General features: G+C 46.5%; 1 protein-coding gene across 2 annotated transcripts in view; it reads left to right on the top strand.

Moving 5' to 3' along the window:
- Positions 1-18,128, top strand: part of SEZ6L (seizure related 6 homolog like) — a 575,113-nt gene that overhangs the window by 412,151 nt on the left and 144,834 nt on the right. For both annotated transcript variants that reach the window (XM_068238978.1, XM_068238971.1), the window contains exon 7: positions 13,528-13,693. In XM_068238978.1, coding sequence (XP_068095079.1) covers positions 13,528-13,693 — 166 coding nt within the window. The remainder of the gene's footprint in view (positions 1-13,527; positions 13,694-18,128) is intronic.

The following is an 18,128-nucleotide window of genomic DNA, read 5'->3' as shown; positions in this document are numbered from 1 at the left end:
CAGCAGCGTCAGTGGCTAACATTCCTCCCATAGCCACTGGCCGTGGACGCCTTGGGCGCCGCCCAGCAGGAGCATCTGCAACTCAGGCTGCAGAGACACAGCAGCAGCAGCGTGTAGCACCTGCTCCGATTTTCCTCCAGCCGGGTCGGAAACGTCCCATTGAGGAAAAGCATGCAGACACTGTGGTGCAACTCATGACGGAGGATGAGCAGCCCGCCATCAGCTCTGCATCCGAGGCCTCCACCCTCACCACCACCATCACCACCACCCCTGTTCGCAGCAGCCGCCCAGCAGGGTCTGGGGAGGAGGCCAGTTCACCGTCACAAGTTGGCGACCTGTCACTCAGCAGTATTTTTACCCCAGGCACCATCAGGGTATTGTCTGCTGTTGTTGGCGATTTTGAGGAGGAGATGCTGATGGGCACTTGGGGGATGAGGGATTGGACAGCAAGACTGTGGCGACAGTCAAGCAGCCCATCCATGCATCAGGAGAGGAGTTTGGGGGGTCATCATCCCAGCAGGACATGTTTCAGGAGGGGGAGGATGATGATGACCCGGTGACAGACAGAGACTGGGTGCCACCACCTCCAGGGGATGTCGTCCTCAGCAGCTCTGAGGAGGAGGAGGAGGATGCTCTTGTGGGCCTTGCAAGGAGGCGCATCATTGCAAGCATTGGCAGCAGTAGGCAGGTCCCACAGCCTGCTGGTGTCTCAGGCTCAGCAGCAGCAGCAGCAGCATCTGCCAGTACCACCACCAGCCGCACCCAAGCCCCCCAAGCCCCCCCCCCCCAACCACCACAGGGAGACAGGCAGCAGCGCTTCCATGCCGTAGGGGGATGTTTCTGTCACCAATCTGGCGATATTTCACCATGCCCACTGTGTACAGCAAGTACGCCACTTGCAACCACTGTCAGCGGAAGTTGAGCAGAGGTGCAGACCCCTTAAAGTTCAGCACCAGCTCGCTCATCAACCACCTTGCTGCGAAACATTTCCACCAGCATGAGGAGTTCCAGAGGCTGAAGGCATCTGGTGCTGGCAGTGGCACCACACCCATCACTGCACAGCCTTCAGCAGCAGCAGCAACAGCAGCCACCCGCCCTCCTGCTCCTCCAGCAGCACCAGCAGGAGTGCGGAAACGCACTGCTCCTCCCCCCTCTGCAACTCCTGCCGCCGACACTGAGGCCTGTTCTGGCAGCCAGTCCTCAGTGGCCTCCTCCGCTGTGTCTGCTGATTCCCGTGCCAGCAAAAGGCCACGCCAGAGCCTTTTGAGCGAGTCCTTCCAGGGGGTGGTTAGGGCTCTGCCTCCCAGCAGCCGTCGCGTGCGGCAGCTGAACGGCTTGCTGGCACGGGCCATGTGCTCCCAACTCCTGCCGTACACGCTCATGCAGGAGGGGAGCGACATTCGTGCGCTGCTTGCTTGCGCAGCCCCAGACTGGCAGCTCCCCAGCAGACACTTTTTCTCCCGCAAGGCCATTCCTGCACTGCACCGCTTTGTGATGGCCAATGTGGAGCGAGGGCAGGAGCACGCGGTTGGTGAAAGGGTCCACGTCACCATGGACTCCTGGAGCAGCCGCTTCGGGACAGGCCGCTACCTGTCCTTCACTGTCCACTGGGTCAGCTTGGTGGAAGGGGGTGAGGATGGGAGAGCAGCAGCGGGCACAGCAGCAGCAGCAACACAGTGGGTGGTGCCACCCCGCAGGGTCAGGGGAACTGCAGCAGGTTCCTCCGATCCTCTGCCATCCTCCGGCACACCTGGCCAAACCCCCCGCCTCAGCAGCAGCGTGAAGGCCCGCCACTGCCAAGCGCTGCTGCACTTGGTCAGCCTTGGGAAGACCAAGCTGACGGCAACCCATGTGTTGGCCAAACTCCAGGAGCAGGAGAGGATTTGGCTGACCCCCAGAGGCCTCAGAGTCGGAGAGGTGGTGACCGACAATGGGGCCAATCTGGTTGCCGCAATAGACAGGGGAAACCTGACCCACATCCCCTGTCTTGCCCACGTGCTGAACCTGGTGGTGCAGAAGTTCTTGCGCACCTACCAGGGGATGGGCGAACTGCTGGAAACGGCAAGGAACGTTGTGCGTCACTTCCGGCGCTCGGCTGCAGCCTGTGCGAGCCTGGAAGACGTGCAAAAGGAGCTGGATCTGCCACCCCATCGACTGATCCTTGACGTTCCGACTCGCTGGAACTCCACCCTGGCGATGTTGGAGCGTCTGGTTGAACAGAAGCACGCTGTCAACCAGTACCTTGCCCTGGCCACTGTTTCCGCCGCTCAGAGAAGGGACAAGACCAGCAACATCCCGTCCATCGTCCCCGATGATGACTGGAGGCACATGCAGCAGGTGTGCTTAGTGCTGGCTCCCTTTCTGCAGGCCACTAACATGGTGAGCAGGGACCATGCTATGGTCTGCGAGTGGGTGCCCCTGGTTTGTCTGCTGAACAGGGCCCTCGATGCTTTGCTGGAACAGGGAGCGGCAGCCTTGGACCAGCAGGAGCGGCAAGCAGCTGCACAGTCCACCTCTGAGGGGGAGGAGGAGGAGGACTTGGTGGAGGTCCCTGACCTTGCTGGTGATGAGGGGGAGCAGCACAGTGCAGCTGAGTTGGTGCGGGGGTGGAGAGAGGATGAGGCTGACGAGGCAGAGGAGGAGGATGAGGACAGCAGCACTGCCGTCGATGTGCCAGCAGACGTGGCCCGCCTCTTCCCAATGGCAGCGCACATGCTGACGTGCCTGCGCAGAGACCCCAGGGTGATCCAGATGAAGCAGAGGGAGGAAATCTGGATCAGCATGATGTTGGACCCACGCCTCAAGGGGAAGTTGAGCCAGTTCCTGCCGCCTGCAGGAGGAGACCCAGCGCAACAAATAAGGAGCTTGCAGCAGGCCCTTGTTGAGCGCTTGGAGGAAGCCTTCCCCCAGCCTTCCACCCCCACTGTCCAGCAGCCAGCACAGAGGCAGCAGCAGGTGCCTGCATCCAGCAGCAAGCGCCCCACAGACCTGCTGTCTCTCAGCCATGAGCTCTACAGGACTGTAGAGGCTCCGGCAGCAGTGACTAGAGAGGAGGTGCATGCAGCAGCATCCTCCACCGGTCACAGCCAGCGCCTGACCCGCATGGTGGCTGACTACATGGGGTCCTACAGCGGGCTTGACAGCGATGCCCCTGTTGATCCCATGGAGTATTGGGTCAAGCGCCTGGAGATCTGGAGCGAGCTGGCACAGTACGCCCTGGAAGTGCTGTCCTGCCCCCCTTCCAGCCTGCTGTCCGATCGCTGCTTCAGTGCAGCTGGTGGTGTGGTCACCGAGAAACGCTCACGTCTGTCTCACAAGTCTGTGGACAGACTGACGTTTCTCAAGATGAACCAGGCGTGGGTGGAAGGCGAGTTCCTGGCCCCTGTTGTCGGCGAGAGGGGGACATGAACTGGCTAAGAACCATCGTTAATGTGCCTTACCACCCTTTACCACCTCCTGGCTCCTGCTCACTAAGCCAGCCTGGTTCACTTTGACTATTACGTCGCCTGCAGCCACACATTTTACACCTACAGTGGGCTGCTGTGTACTGCCCTTCTGCTGTCTGTCTGTGTTTCCCACTGCCAGGGTACACAGATTTACCTTCTGCTGCCACTCTGCCACCAGCTATTACATCAAAAAATAGCTATATCTGTGTAATTGGTTGTAAAAACAAAACCAAAAAAACCAAAAAAAAAAAAGGTTTAATTTTTCTGAGGTGCCCGGGTTGAAAACTGTGTTGTCCCAGTTGTGTATTGGACACGATGTGGGCTGCACGACCGCTGTCTGGGACCTCCTGTTGTGTTCATTTACGGCCTGGTATCACCGCTAGGTACCAGGGCTATTATGTCACGCTGCCTGCCTGCTGCCACACTCACACTACTCCTCCATTCCTCCTGCTGCTGCTGTCTGTCTGTGTTTCCCACTGCCAGGGTACACAGAATTACCTTCTGCTGCCAGTCTGCCACCAGCTATTACGTCAAACAATAGCTGCACACATAATTACTCCTCCATTCCTCCTGCTGCTGCTGCTGTCTGTCTGTCTGTGTTTCCCACTGCCAGGGTACACAGATTTACCTTCTGCTGCCACTCTGCCACCAGCTATTACGTCAAAAAATAGCTATATCTGTGTAATTGGTTGTAAAAACAAAACAAAAAAAACCAAAAAAAAAAAAGGTTTAATTTTTCTGAGGTGCCCGGGTTGAAAACTGTGTTGTCCCAGTTGTGTATTGGACACGATGTGGGCTGCACGACCGCTGTCTGGGACCTCCTGTTGTGTTCATTTACGGCCTGGTATCACCGCTAGGTACCAGGGCTATTATGTCACGCTGCCTGCCTGCTGCCACACTCACACTACTCCTCCATTCCTCCTGCTGATGCTGCTGTCTGTCTGTGTTTCCCACTGCCAGGGTACACAGAATTAGCTTCTGCTGCCACTCTGCCACCAGCTATTACGTCAAACAATAGCTGCTCACATTACTCCTCCATTCCTCCTGCTGCTGCTGCTGTCTGTCTGTGTTTCCCACTGCCAGGGTACACAGATTTACCTTCTGCTGCCACTCTGCCACCAGCTATTACGTCAAACAATAGCTGCACACATAATTACTCCTCCATTCCTCCTGCTGCTGCTGCTGTCTGTCTGTCTGTGTTTCCCACTGCCAGGGTACACAGATTTACCTTCTGCTGCCACTCTGCCACCAGCTATTACGTCAAAAAATAGCTATATCTGTGTAATTTGTTGTAAAAACAAAACAAAAAAAAACAAACAAAAAAAAAGGTTTAATTTTTCTGAGGTGCCCGGGTTGAAAACTGTGTTGTCCCAGTTGTGTATTGAACACAATGTGGGCTGCACAACCGCTGTCTGGGACCTCCTGCCTGCTGTGTTTATTTACAGCCCTGGTATCACCGCTAGGTACCAGGGCTATTATGTCACGCTGCCTGCCTCATTGACTGCCTGCTGCCACACACTCATCCTCCTCCTCCTGCTGCTGAATTTACCTCCTGCTGTCTGTGTGTTTCCACTGCCAGGGAGCACATACAATGGCGCTTCCAACATGCGTGCGCCACCAGCTATTTGTTACGCTCAAAAATAGCTGCATTTCTTTAAAAAAAAAAATTTGAAAAGAGAAATAAGTGAAGAAGAAGACGATATTGAAGAAGAAGAAGATGAAGAAGAAGAAGAAGAAGAAGAAGAAGAAGAAGAAGAAGAAGAAGAAGAAGAAGAAGAAGAAGAAGAAGAAGAAGAAGAAGAAGAAGGAGAAGAAGATGAAGAAGAAGAAGATGAAGAAGATGAAGAAGATGAAGAAGATGAAGATGAAGAAGATGAAGAAGATGAAGAAGAAGAAGATGAAGAAGAAGAAGATGAAGATGATGAAGAAGAAGAAGATGAAGAAGAAGATGAAGAAGATGAAGAAGAAGAAGATGATGAAGAAGAAGAAGAAGAAGATGAAGAAGAAGAAGATGAAGATGAAGAAGAAGATGAAGAAGATGAAGAAGATGAAGAAGAAGATGAAGAAGATGAAGAAGATGAAGAAGAAGATGAAGAAGATGAAGAAGAAGAAGATGAAGAAGAAGAAGAAGAAGATGAAGAAGATGAAGAAGATGAAGATGAAGAAGATGAAGAAGAAGAAGATGAAGAAGATGAAGAAGATGAAGAAGAAGATGAAGAAGATGAAGAAGAAGATGAAGAAGATGAAGAAGATAAAGAAAAAGAAGATGAAGAAGAAGAAGATGATGATGAAGAAGATGAAGAAGATGAAGAAGAAGAAGAAGAAGACAATATAAAAGAAGAAGAAGATATAGAAGAAGATATAGAAGAAGAAGATATAGAAGAAGAAGATATAGAAGAAGAAGAAGAAGAAGATATAGAAGATAAAGAAGAAGAAGAAGAAGTATATACAGTACTGAACAAATTTCTGGACACAACTTCTCTTTTCAACTTTTTTTTTTTAAAGGAACATCCCCACATAATCACTTGCTGTTGTTACTTGGAAAAAAAGAGGTTTCTTGCATCATTCACCCTCAAAACAAGTGTTGGAAGCTATTGAAGGCCATTTTGAATAGTCAGCTCGAATAATGAGCTCGAATACCGACTCGAATAGTGAGCTCGAATTCCGAGGTCGAATCGAATAGTAAAAATTATTCGACTCGAATATTCGACTGACCTCGAATAATTTACTATTCGAATTCGACCTAACTCGAATTTTGAAAAGGGGTATTTGAGCACCACTGGTTCTGAGTGAGGGTAGGGAGAGGTTAGATCATAGTAAAATATTGCTAAATATTACCAATATTTTACTATATGAATGAAGTAGTAGCTTTACGGTAAACCTCACCCATATTCCACTGTCTCTATCCTGCGCCTTTTTAACCATTTTAGCCTTTTGGACATGACTGTCACGTCCAAAAGGCTGCGTCCTGCACTGCTGAGCACTCCTGCACGCGCACCCACATGCTCCCGTGCTGCCACCCGTTAGCCCAGAGATCAATGAATGGGAACATAGAAAAATAAGTTTCCCATCCTCCTTATACTTCCTGGAATCGAGAGTGCTCGCTTCCAGGACTAAAAATGTTTTTGATTGTGGCCACCCTGTTGCCAAATAGTAAAACTACATCTCCATACATTTTTTTTATTAAATAAACACATATTTTCACATTTAAAGTTAACTGTTTACCTCCCACACCAAAAATTACCCAAATAAAATTTTTAATGAAAGAAAAATTACAATTAAAAAAATAAACATAAATAGTTACCTAAGGGTCTGAACTTTTTGAATATGCATGTTAAGAGGGTATATTACTAATATTTTTTTAAATTATAGGCTTGTAAATAGTGATGGACGCAAAACTGAAAAAATGCACCTTTATTTCCAAATAAAATATTGGAGCCATACATTGTGATAGAGACATAATTTATATGGTGTAATAATGGGGACAAATGGGCAAATAAAATACATAGGTTTTAATTATGGTAGCATGTATTATTCTACAGCTATAATGACCGAAATCTGAGAAATAAAGATTGTTTTCATTTTTTTCTTAATATTCACATTTAAAATGCATTTAGAAAAAAATAATTCTTAGCAAAATGTACCACCCAACAAAAGCCTAATTGGTGGTGGAAAAAACAAGATATACAGTAGTTCAATTCATTGTGATAAGTAGTGATAAAGTTATTGGCGAATGAATGGGAGGTGAAAATTGCTCGGATGAATAAGGTGAAAAACGAATGAAGGCTCAAGTGGTTAAACAGGCACTTTTTTCACATGTATGCCACAAAACTACTAGTGTGAAAAACCCCAATGAAATTAATTGGATTGTGCTTCAATGCAATTATATTGTCCATTGCTCCACAATGTGACATACATAGTGAGAAAGGAGCTCAAAAAAGAAAAAAACATATTCTACAAATAAAAAACACTCAAAACAAGTTGTTCCAGAGTAGTGACTTTTTTTTTTTTGCATCATTTTAGCAGTTTTCAATTCCTTAAAATAGCTACATAACTCTAAAGTTAAACACAGGCTGTTAATTATCTTCATGTGAAAATAACTGTAAATGAGGTAACTTAACCACTTGCCGACCGCGCACTCATAACGCGCGTCGGCAAAGTGGTAGCTGCAGGACCAGCGACGCAGATCTGCGTCGCCGGCTGTAGGCTAATTAATCAGGAAACAGCCGCTTCCTGCTTCTTGTCAATTCATGGCGGGGGGCTCCGTGAATAGCCTGCGGGCCGCCAATCGTGGCTGGCAGGCTTAATGTAAACACAAGTGGAAATAATCCACTTTGTTTACATTTGTACAACGCTGCTAACAGTAGCAGCGTTGTACCAGATCAGCGATCCCCGGCCAATCAGCGGCCGGGGATCGCTGTCACATGACAGGCAGGAGCCTGTTAAAGGCTGCACAGGACAGATCCGTTCCTGTGCAGCCTCCGATCTCCGGGGCAGGGAGGGAGGAGAGGGAGAGGGGGAATCCTGCGGTGGAGGGGGCTTTTAGGTGCCCCCCCCGCCAGCCACACGCAGGCAGGAGCAATCAGACCCCCCCAGCACATCATCCCCCTAGTGGGGAAAAAAGGGGGCGATCTGGTTGCTCTGCCTGTTGTTTGATCTGTGCTGGGGGCTATAGAGCCCACCCAGCACAGATCTTCTAAAACAGCGCTGGTCCTTAAGGGGGGGTAAGGGCTGGGTCCTCAAGTGGTTAAGGACTGAAGTAATAAGATAATTTTCCCACTGTGAAAACTTATCTCTACACCTTAATAAGGCAAGCTTCTTTATTGATTTAACACTGAAAATACCATGTGTGATGGTACGTTTTCTCTTGCCTTATCACCAGCATGATCTTAGTGAATTGAGGCCAATATACTGTAGGCTTTCTTTGGGTAATATTTTATTCCAAGAATTTTTTTAATTTTACAGTTTATCAGGGAAAATTAGGCATTAGTGCAAAAATTACACATTTTTTAATTTTTCACCCTTCCTAATTTCCACCTTCCAAAAACACCTCAAAATACATTAATTTGCTCATCTTGGTTAAAACGATACCATACATGCCATATTTCACAACTAGTTGGGCATGTAGTGTACCATTATCACCAGTCTGTGTGTCCGTAGGGCACACAGTTTAGGGACCCTAGGGCTGAACAGATGCAAAACACATCACAGAAACATAACCTTAAGAGCTTACATCTAGGAAAAGCTGAAGCAAAACAGGTATGGCAAATGTAACATTTTTAATTAACCAGTCCCAATGTTTCTAAAAGGATTTTAATGATGTTAGGTAATCAAGACTTTTCATTATTTGCTGAATGTAAAGTCGGGAACCAACTCAAATACTGTTAACCATCTAAATGTTTGTGTAATGTATGCATCCTCCTATACCTGACACAAAGAAGCAAATGAAATACGGTGGAGAAGAAAAGCGATTTTAATTAAATAGGCTCAGCTGGTCTTAGAATTAACTTTTTAATTGTCCAACTTCTGCAACTAAGCTAGCAGCCGAAAGGATTATAAAGCAGAAATAATTAGGAGGTTACAAATAAAACTATATCCTGAGTAGGAAAAAAACACACATTGTGACTGTTCAAATCAGCCAGTGTAATGGATAGCGGAGATACTGCCGCAACAGCAAGCGGCATGGCGGCTATCCCTGCGTCTCAGCCGGCGGTCCCCGCCACGCAGTTACAGGCTGGTGCTTTGCCTGGTCCGTCAATTGCTCATAGACTAAGGGCTACGCGCACGCGCGCCAGGCGACAGGACCTTTATGCAACTAGAAGGGGAGTCAGCTGATCAGTCGGTCAGCTGACTCCGGCTATGCTCCGGATTGGCTGAGTGACTGGGGCGGCGCTGTGGAGCGCTTGCAGTATATATAGGACAGGTCGTTAAGTCTGCTGTTGCAAATGCTATGTGTTAGCACTCAGACCTAGTCAGATTCCAAAGTGTGCTAGAACCAGCAGGAGCTGGGGATCCACACTTAGCCAGATTCTGTTGATAGCTTAAAGTACTAATCGAATTGTATTATTTGTTATGACCTTCTGATAGCTTGACTACTCTTCTGTTTACTGATCCTGTACCTTTGCCTATCTGATATAGTTGCCGACTCTGCCTGAAATACTACTCTGATCTAGCTTTCTGTCTCTGTACCGTATCTGTCCACTCGTTGCCAAACCTGCTTGTCTGACTCTCCTGTCCTCATCAGTGGACCTAGTCACTGGTGAGGGATTCTCTGCTAGCATCGCCTGCTTCACAGGTGACTACTAGCCGCAGTACTATCTGAATCAACTGCTCCTCAGGTGGTCAGTAGCTGCAGTACAGTCTGAATCACCTGCTCCTCAGGTGGTCAGTAGCTGCAGTACAGTCTGAATCACCTGCTCCTCAGGTGGTCAGTAGCTGCAGTACAGTCTTTATCACCTGCTCCACAGGTGAATAGTCACTACAGTACTATCCTCTCTACCTGCTCCTCAGGTGATAGTAGCTACACTACAGTCTGAATCACCCACGCCTCGGGTGATCAGTACACTTGTTTAAACATATTCCTACCCGCCCCTCGGGTGTACTATCTCACTATTGTCTGCATCTCCAGCTTGCTGGAGTTTGTATTCCTGTGTTATATAGAGATATTCCTCTCTCCCAGCTCCTCTGGGAAAGCGAGCATCTCTATCATTACTGTTTCACCAAACACCTACCCTTATATTGGTTGTCCTGTCTCTGGCTATACCAGTATTATTGGTGATTCTGCAGATCACACATAATCAGGTATAGCGTCTGTATTGTTGGTGATACTGCAGATCACCAATAATAAGAGAAATCTGTTCTCGCAGACACCAATAGTTACAGTCAGATAATGTTTACTGTTTTACTTACATTGCAGCCTCATGAACCCGTATAAAAATGTATGCATCTCCATTCACCCTGTATAGAGAATTGTATACAATGAACAGAGGCGTCAAAAGTATAAGATTAGATTAAATGAGCTTAAAAACCAACTTAAATGGCAAAATTGAAGGAGGAAGTGGTGGTCTTACCTCCCTCAAGCAGACACGACAACGACTGCGATTCAAACAGTCAAACACATTTATTAGGAACTCCAAAAAGAAATGCAACGCGTTTCGCAGGTTCAACCCCGCTTCATCAGGCAATATAGGGAGGAGTATCAAACAATCTGCACAAGAATTCAAATTAAGCACCTCTGTCATAGAGAAGCACCTCTCTGTATAGAGAAGTGTTGGGAAGTGCTGGATCAGTCTATCCATCAAGATGGCCATTCCTTTTGTATGGTTCCTCATTCATATACATGTCTTTACAAGCAGTAAAGTATGTCCATCAGGACTAGGTATAAAAATGAACCTTGAAAGTGTACAGTTTTTTTCTGGGATCAGGTACCTATATTACACCAGTATTTTCCCAGTTTACTGTACATGGTTCATTTGTGGCGCTCTCCATATGTATTTCGCACATGGAGGATGAGGGACATGAATGGGCCCAGAAGTTGCTTAACCCTTTAGCAGCCACATACAGCAAAACTATATGTGTGCTGCAGGGACAATTTTTTTCTGCCGCTGGCAGGGTATGCAGAGCAGCGCAGAGGTCTGTCATATTTACCTGTTCCGGCGGCTGGATTGGCTTCTCCTCCACTCATGGTGCTGCAACGCGGACATCCTCTTCTGAATTCTGATTACATGATATGACATGTGATAGTAACCCAGGTGTTGGTGACAAGTTGCAGCGCCGCCTGGTGGGGAAAGAGGGGTGATGGAAGAGTCGCATGACGAGAGTCTCTTCCAAAACCGTGGGGGCACTGCAAAGCTGACATCATCCCGAATTACGATCACATCATCTGATTGCCCTCCAGATGTTTATTTATTTGTTTATTTTTGTTTATTTGTAGTTTTTTGCAATAAAAAATGTGTTTTTTGAATTTCTTTTTCTCCCCCCTCCCTCCCTCCGCCAGCCAATCCCTGTGATCAGCTGTCATAGGCTTCAGTCTATGACAGCCGATCACCCCTGTGCCTCTGGAGGGGACAGCCGTGTCACACGGCTGTCCCCAGTACAGCGCTGATGTAGATCGCATCACAGTACCAGTAATTAGACGGTGGTTTCGCCATCTAACAGTCTTCCGAGCGGCAATCACCGCTAAGCGACTGAATGCTCCGCCCACCAAGCAAGTGATGCGCACGCAGCCTGCGCACGATCTCCTGCAAAACAGAACCCCAGGACTTGATGCTGATCGGCGTTAGGCAGTCCTAGGGCTGCCGCTCGGGCCGCGCCCATCAGCGTGAGGCGGTTCTGGGGAGGTTAAAGAGCACTGTAATGGGTAACTATTTATCTGGCAGCATCAAAATCTATTGAGTCAAGTCACTATAATCAATGAGAGATTTGACTACCATCTTTCTCCATCTGAAAGCTGCCTGGTACAGGAGGAGTAAAGAAGAAAGAGGCCGCAGAAAGTGAGGTAAATGTGAAAGGTGTGTGACTGGTTTTCTGAACCAGTAAGTCCAGCCAAGCAGTGAGGCTTTCTGAGGCTCAGCAGCGATTTGCTATTTGCAGCCGCCTGTACCGGTGAGGTGGCAAGGCTCTATGATATATCAGTTACAACCTTGCTACCTTTTTGCTGCCATTTCCTGAATGATTGCTTTAACATATCATAAATAAACAGTAAGTGAACAACCAGAATATTATAGCTGCAGATACACCGTGAACACATTTGTTATCGCACCGTATGAAGTAAAAAATAAAAAAAAATTGAAGATTTAGAAGGTATGAAGCAAAGGTCCAAATATTAAAGCTAAAAGGCTAAAGAACATAGTTTACAAACAAAGAAAATTGCACTGGTAAGAAAGAAAATCTAGCAGCTACATTCAATATTAAATAACATTGCTGAAATATTTGTTGCACATAAAAATCCATACTGAACGTCTGCAGTGCTATTACTAAAAAATATAGCTGGAGTAATTTACTGAGGTTCTTTTGAGAATACACAAGTACAGTTCCACAAAAGATAGGATGCTGTGGAAAATGTACTGTAAATAACAACCAAATCCGTTAATTTGAAAATCATTTGAACATTTTATTGAACTGAACAGATATAACATATCAGATATTGAAACTGACTGACAAATTTTGTACATACATGCGCGCGCACACACACACACACACACACACACACGCGCACGCACGCACGCACACACACACACACACACACACATCCTAGAGGGATTAAGTATCTCAGACGTAATGATGGGGAAAAGTACATCACTCTGTGAATGTGTTGTCAAGTGGTGCAATCATTTAATAACATCATTCCTTAACATATAGATGCAAAGAATGGGTGTATTTTATAATCTATTGTACTAAATATAAAAAAATAGATTATCTGGAGAAATCTTTTTACATAAGAGACAGAGTTGAAGGCCATTAATCTAAAAACCATTCTGGAGTGGAAAAGAAAACACTGCTTGGGCTCAAGAACAGTCCTGAAAACAAATGTCTGTGAACATAATTAATCACTGCATTCACAAATATAAAAAGTACATATATAAAAAATGATCCAGAAAAAAAACTGCCTTCTCTGGGCCCAAGATGCACTGAGGCAAAGGGAAAACCTGTCTTGCAGTCCAACAAATCAAAATTGAAAATTCTTTCTGAAATCATGAATGCCACTTATACCAGGTTACACTGGACCATCCTGCTTGTTGTTAGCTCACAGTTAAAAGTCCAACATTTGTAATTGTATAGGGGTGCATTAGTGTACCTGGAAGTAACGCTTCAACACATTGGACAGCACCATGAATATTGAATGTACTCGTATATACAGATTAAGTCAATGTCACACTGTATTCTGCATGTGTAAAAAAAAAGTGTGGCTCCTTAATAAACCTGTCTGACACCAAATGAGCCTATTTGCAATCCAGACTTATCTATCAGTAAAATCATTGTGCTCATTATTAAATGAAAACTACCAATTTGTTTTTCTTGCTGTGTATGTTTTTATGTGTGTATTTAATATAAAAAGTCACTACTTGTTATTGTGTTTTAGCTCCTTGTGGAGGAAGAGTTCAGAATGCCACTGTTGGGAGAGTGCTGTCACCAAACTTTCCAAGTAATTACAGCAATAATCTCTTCTGTGCATGGACAATAGATGCACCAGGAGGACAGAAATTGCACTTACATTTTGAGAAGTTTGTTTTAACTGAAAAGGACAGGTAAGATTATTAAGGTTTGATTGTTGCTTTTTAGCACTTTTTTTGTCAGTCCAGGCTTTACCTGTGTTCTTTCTGCAAATGTTAAATACTGCGCCAATCATAACAACAACAACAAACACAGGTAGCTTAATATAATCATAGTGAAAAAGAAGGAAAATATGAATTCAGCATAACTCAGTAGTATCCTGGTCTCTTACTGGAAGAACACATTTACGGATATCCAATAAACTCCACCATAAACTGTCACCAGAGTTCAATAGAAATTGCTGTTTATGGTTTAGCTCGCTACTTTTTATAGGTAATAAAAAAGACTAGAAAACAGCTGCAGACTGGGCGAACAAATTTGCCACTGTGGATGACATTTAATTATTTAATTCCCCGGAGAACTATTTTTGAGTTGTTTGAACGATTAATAAAAGTACAAATATAATGTAAAATATATTTTAATGCCTAAATTTGAATCTTACCCTTTAACCTTCCTGGCGGTAAGCCCGAGCTGAGCTCGGGCTATGCCGCCGGAAGGCACCGCTCAGGCCCCGCTGGGCCGATTTGCATAATTTTTTTTTGCTGCACGCAGCTAGCACTTTGCTAGCTGCGTGCAGTGCCCGATCGCCGCCGCTACCCGCCGATCCGCCGCTATCCGTCGCGCCGCAGCCGCCCCCCCCAGACCCCGTGCGCTGCCTGGCCAATCAGTGCCAGGCAGCTCTATGGGGTGGATCGGAATCCCCTTTGACGTCACGACGTCGATGACGTCGGTGACGTCATCCCGCCCCGTCGCCATGGCGACGGGGGAAGCCCTCCAGGAGATCCCTTTCTTTGAACGGGATCTCCTGATCGCCGATCGCCGGAGGCGATCGGAGGGGCTGGGGGGATGCCGCTGAGCAGCGGCTATCATGTAGCGAGACTTTGTCTCGCTACATGAAAAAACAAAAAAAAAATTTAGAAAAAAAGATTTGCTGCCCCCTGGCGATTTTTTAGCAAACCGCCAGGAGGGTTAAACAGAATAAACGACAACCCAAATCCTAAATATATTATATTTAAATAATATATTAACTATAACTATTGCCTTAACACTAAAACATTATTAAAATTGAGTGATTAAAAGGCAGCACAACATTTGTGATGGACAGAAGCACATTTCATGTTGAAGAACTCCTGGTCCTTCGTCAGGAGTGCAATAAACTGGCTGCCGTCGCCACCAGTCTGGGAATATATTTATTTTCCTTTTTTTACCTTGGGGGCTAATTTTTTTGTGTACAACTCCCCTACTTTGCTTATATTGTATGACAAGGGGATTAGCTCATGTTTCTAGTTATGTCGTTTTTGTGCGCATCGGATTGCTATGTCTATGGATACTCCTGAAAGGTGATGAATGACGCTTTCAGATTCTTTACACATATATTTTTTACGCATTTACGCTTACCATTTTGATGCACGCATATTTTTGGCGTATTTACGGATACCGTATATACTCGCATATAAGCCGACCCGCATATAGGCCGACCCCCCCCCCCCCCCCCACTTTTACTTAACAAACCAGTAAAAAATGATTGACCCCCATATAAGCCGGGGGTAGGAAATGCTGGCCGCCTTATTCCCCTAGTGTGTCCTAGTATCGCTAGTATAGTGCCCAGTATAGCTAGTATAGTGCCCAGTATAGCTAGTATAGTGCCCAGTACAGCTAGTATAGTGCCCCAGTACAGCTAGTATAGTGCCCCAGTACAGCTAGTATAGTGCCCCAGTATAGCTAGTATAGTGCCCAGTATAGCTAGTATAGTGCCCCAGTATAGCTAGTATAGTGTCCATTATAGCTAGTATAGTGCCCAGTGTAGCTAGTATAGTGCCCCAGTATAGCTAGTATAGTGCCCATTATAGCTAGTATAGTGCCCATTATAGCTAGTATAGTGCCCAGTGCAGCTAGTATAGTGCCCCAGTATAGCTAGTATAGTGCCCAGTATAGCTAGTATAGTGCCCCAGTATAGCTAGTATAGTGTCCATTATAGCTAGTATAGTGCCCAGTGTAGCTAGTATAGTGCCCCAGTATAGCTAGTATAGTGCCCATTATAGCTAGTATAGTGCCCATTATAGCTAGTATAGTGCCCATTATAGCTAGTATAGTGCCCAGTGCAGCTAGTATAGTGCCCCAGTATAGCTAGTATAGTGCCCATTATAGCTAGTATAGTGCCCAGTGTAGCTAGTATAGTGCCCATTATAGCTAGTATAGTGCCCCAATATAGCTAGTATAGTGCCCCAGTATCGCTAGTATAGTGCCCCAGTATCGCTAGTATAGTGCCCTAGTATCGCTAGGTAGTGCCCCAGTGCCCCCCCCCCCCGCCTCCCCTCTCCCCCGCGGCCGCCGCTGCTTTTACCTTAGCAGGCGCCGCTTCTTCTATTCCCCTCCTCTCTGGCTCCGTAGGACAGCAGCACTCTTCACGGTGGCTGCTGTGATCAGACAGGAAGCAGCGAAGAGCGCGGCTTCCTGTAGCGGTGGTTGCTATGGGAACCGCTCTCTCTCTCTACTGCAGCCGCCGTGAAGAGCGCTGCAGTGATTTACGGAGCCGGCCTGGAGGGGAATAGAAGAAGCGGCGCCGGGCAGGTAATTGCAGCGGTAGCGGCGGCCTCGGGGGGGGGGGGGGGGGGTTGCGGGGTGACAGTGCAGGGGGCTCGGACCACCATCACCAGACTCGCATACAAGCCGACCCCCCAACTTTTGACCCCCTTTTTGGGGGTCAAAAATTCGGCTTGTATGCGAGTATATACGGTATGTCATTTGTCTGAGGTATTTGACGTTTTTGATATTGGGCTGTCCCTCTATCGCTATTGGTCGGTGTTTTGGCTACTACTTGATGGGGATTGGAGCATCTCAGCAGGTGCAGTTCCCCATCATGTCCTCTTTGCAAGGGGTAGTGACTTTGAGACAGACTTTAAAGGGATTGGTTAACAGCAGATTGGTCATTTTTGACTGGCACCTTTGTGGAGCTACTACTATTTAATGGATACCCGAAGTGACATGTGACACAATGAGATAGACATGTGTATGTACAGTGCCTAGCACACAAATAACTATGCTGTGTTCCATGTTTTCTCTTTCTGCCTGAAAGAGTTAAATATCAACATGTGGCTGACTCAGTCCTGACTCAGATGTAAAGTAACTACAGTGTGACCCTCACAGATAAGAAATTCCCCTTTTTATCTCTTTCTTGCTCTCAGAAGCCATTTTCTGCTAGGAAAGTGTTTTATAGTTGGAATTTCTTATCAGTGAGGGTCACACTGTAGTCACTTCCTGTCTGAGTCAGGACTGAGTCAGCCACTTACATACCTGATATTCAACTCTTTCAGGTAGGGAAAGAAAAAAGGAACACAGCATAGTTATTTGTGTGCTAGGCACTGTACATACACATAGCACAAAAAGGGTGACCGCCACTCAAAGAACTATAAAATTACAAAACTTTATTAATCAATATAATTCCAATCCCCAGCTAATTCCCAAGATCTATTGCCTCCCCTCCATTAAAAGGTTGCATAGACAATCATAACAGGAGCGTACCTGAATGCACACACATCAACAGTTACACCACATGCATACAATCCTGATCGGCCGATCACAGAAGGACTGATATCATGTGGAACCTATGAGGCTGCGTTTTTATGTCCACTTCAACTGGGCCCAGATACAACAGTTCATTTAAAACCTTTATCTTCTACAGATCGTTAATCACACCAGGTACAACTTCGTCAACAGACCATAATCCGTTCTTTCACCCACTAAAATGGCCTGATTCCGCCTTATTGTAAGCCAGCGGCTAATAGGTCAAAAACACTAGCCTTTTCCAGCCACTGTGTAGCAAGCCCAGGCACTTTATATACGGATTCCTCTTCTGACAGCCACTTTGTGGTAACAGAGGCCTTTGCCTTTTCCTTCAAATTATAGTAACTCACGGTTCCGTCGCAGCGTCCCGCAACACCAGGTACCCGGTCTGTATGGCCCAGATTGCGGACATCAAAGCTTCCAGCGTGTGCAAGTCAAGGAGCGTCCCGTCAGCCATTCGCAGCTTGCCACGCCCACATACGCGTTACGCCCACATCACGTGGGCTTCTTCAGTGTGATGACGCTGTGGATAACAGGCAGTGGGTGTGCTCTCCCTCTTAATCAATCACTCAAGCCAAGCCTCATTCTGGTTCCCGGAAATTATGATACTACCCATGTTCATGGCAATACCTCTTCTACAGTCGATGGCGCCCTCCTCGTCTGGAGGGGCCCCTATAACACTCTGATGGAATTTTTAGAGGGTTTGAATGCAAACTCCAGGAATCTAAGAGTCACTTTTACTGTAAGCATGGAGAAGATTTCTTTCTTAGATCTAGAGATACGAAAAGGGGACAAAAAACTAGAGACAGTTCTGTACAGGAAGAAAACAGCAGGCAATACTTACTT

The sequence above is a fragment of the Hyperolius riggenbachi genome, chromosome 1, assembly GCF_040937935.1.
Source record: "Hyperolius riggenbachi isolate aHypRig1 chromosome 1, aHypRig1.pri, whole genome shotgun sequence".
Lineage (NCBI taxonomy): Eukaryota > Metazoa > Chordata > Amphibia > Anura > Hyperoliidae > Hyperolius > Hyperolius riggenbachi.
This window is presented reverse-complemented; position numbering and strand designations above follow the sequence as displayed.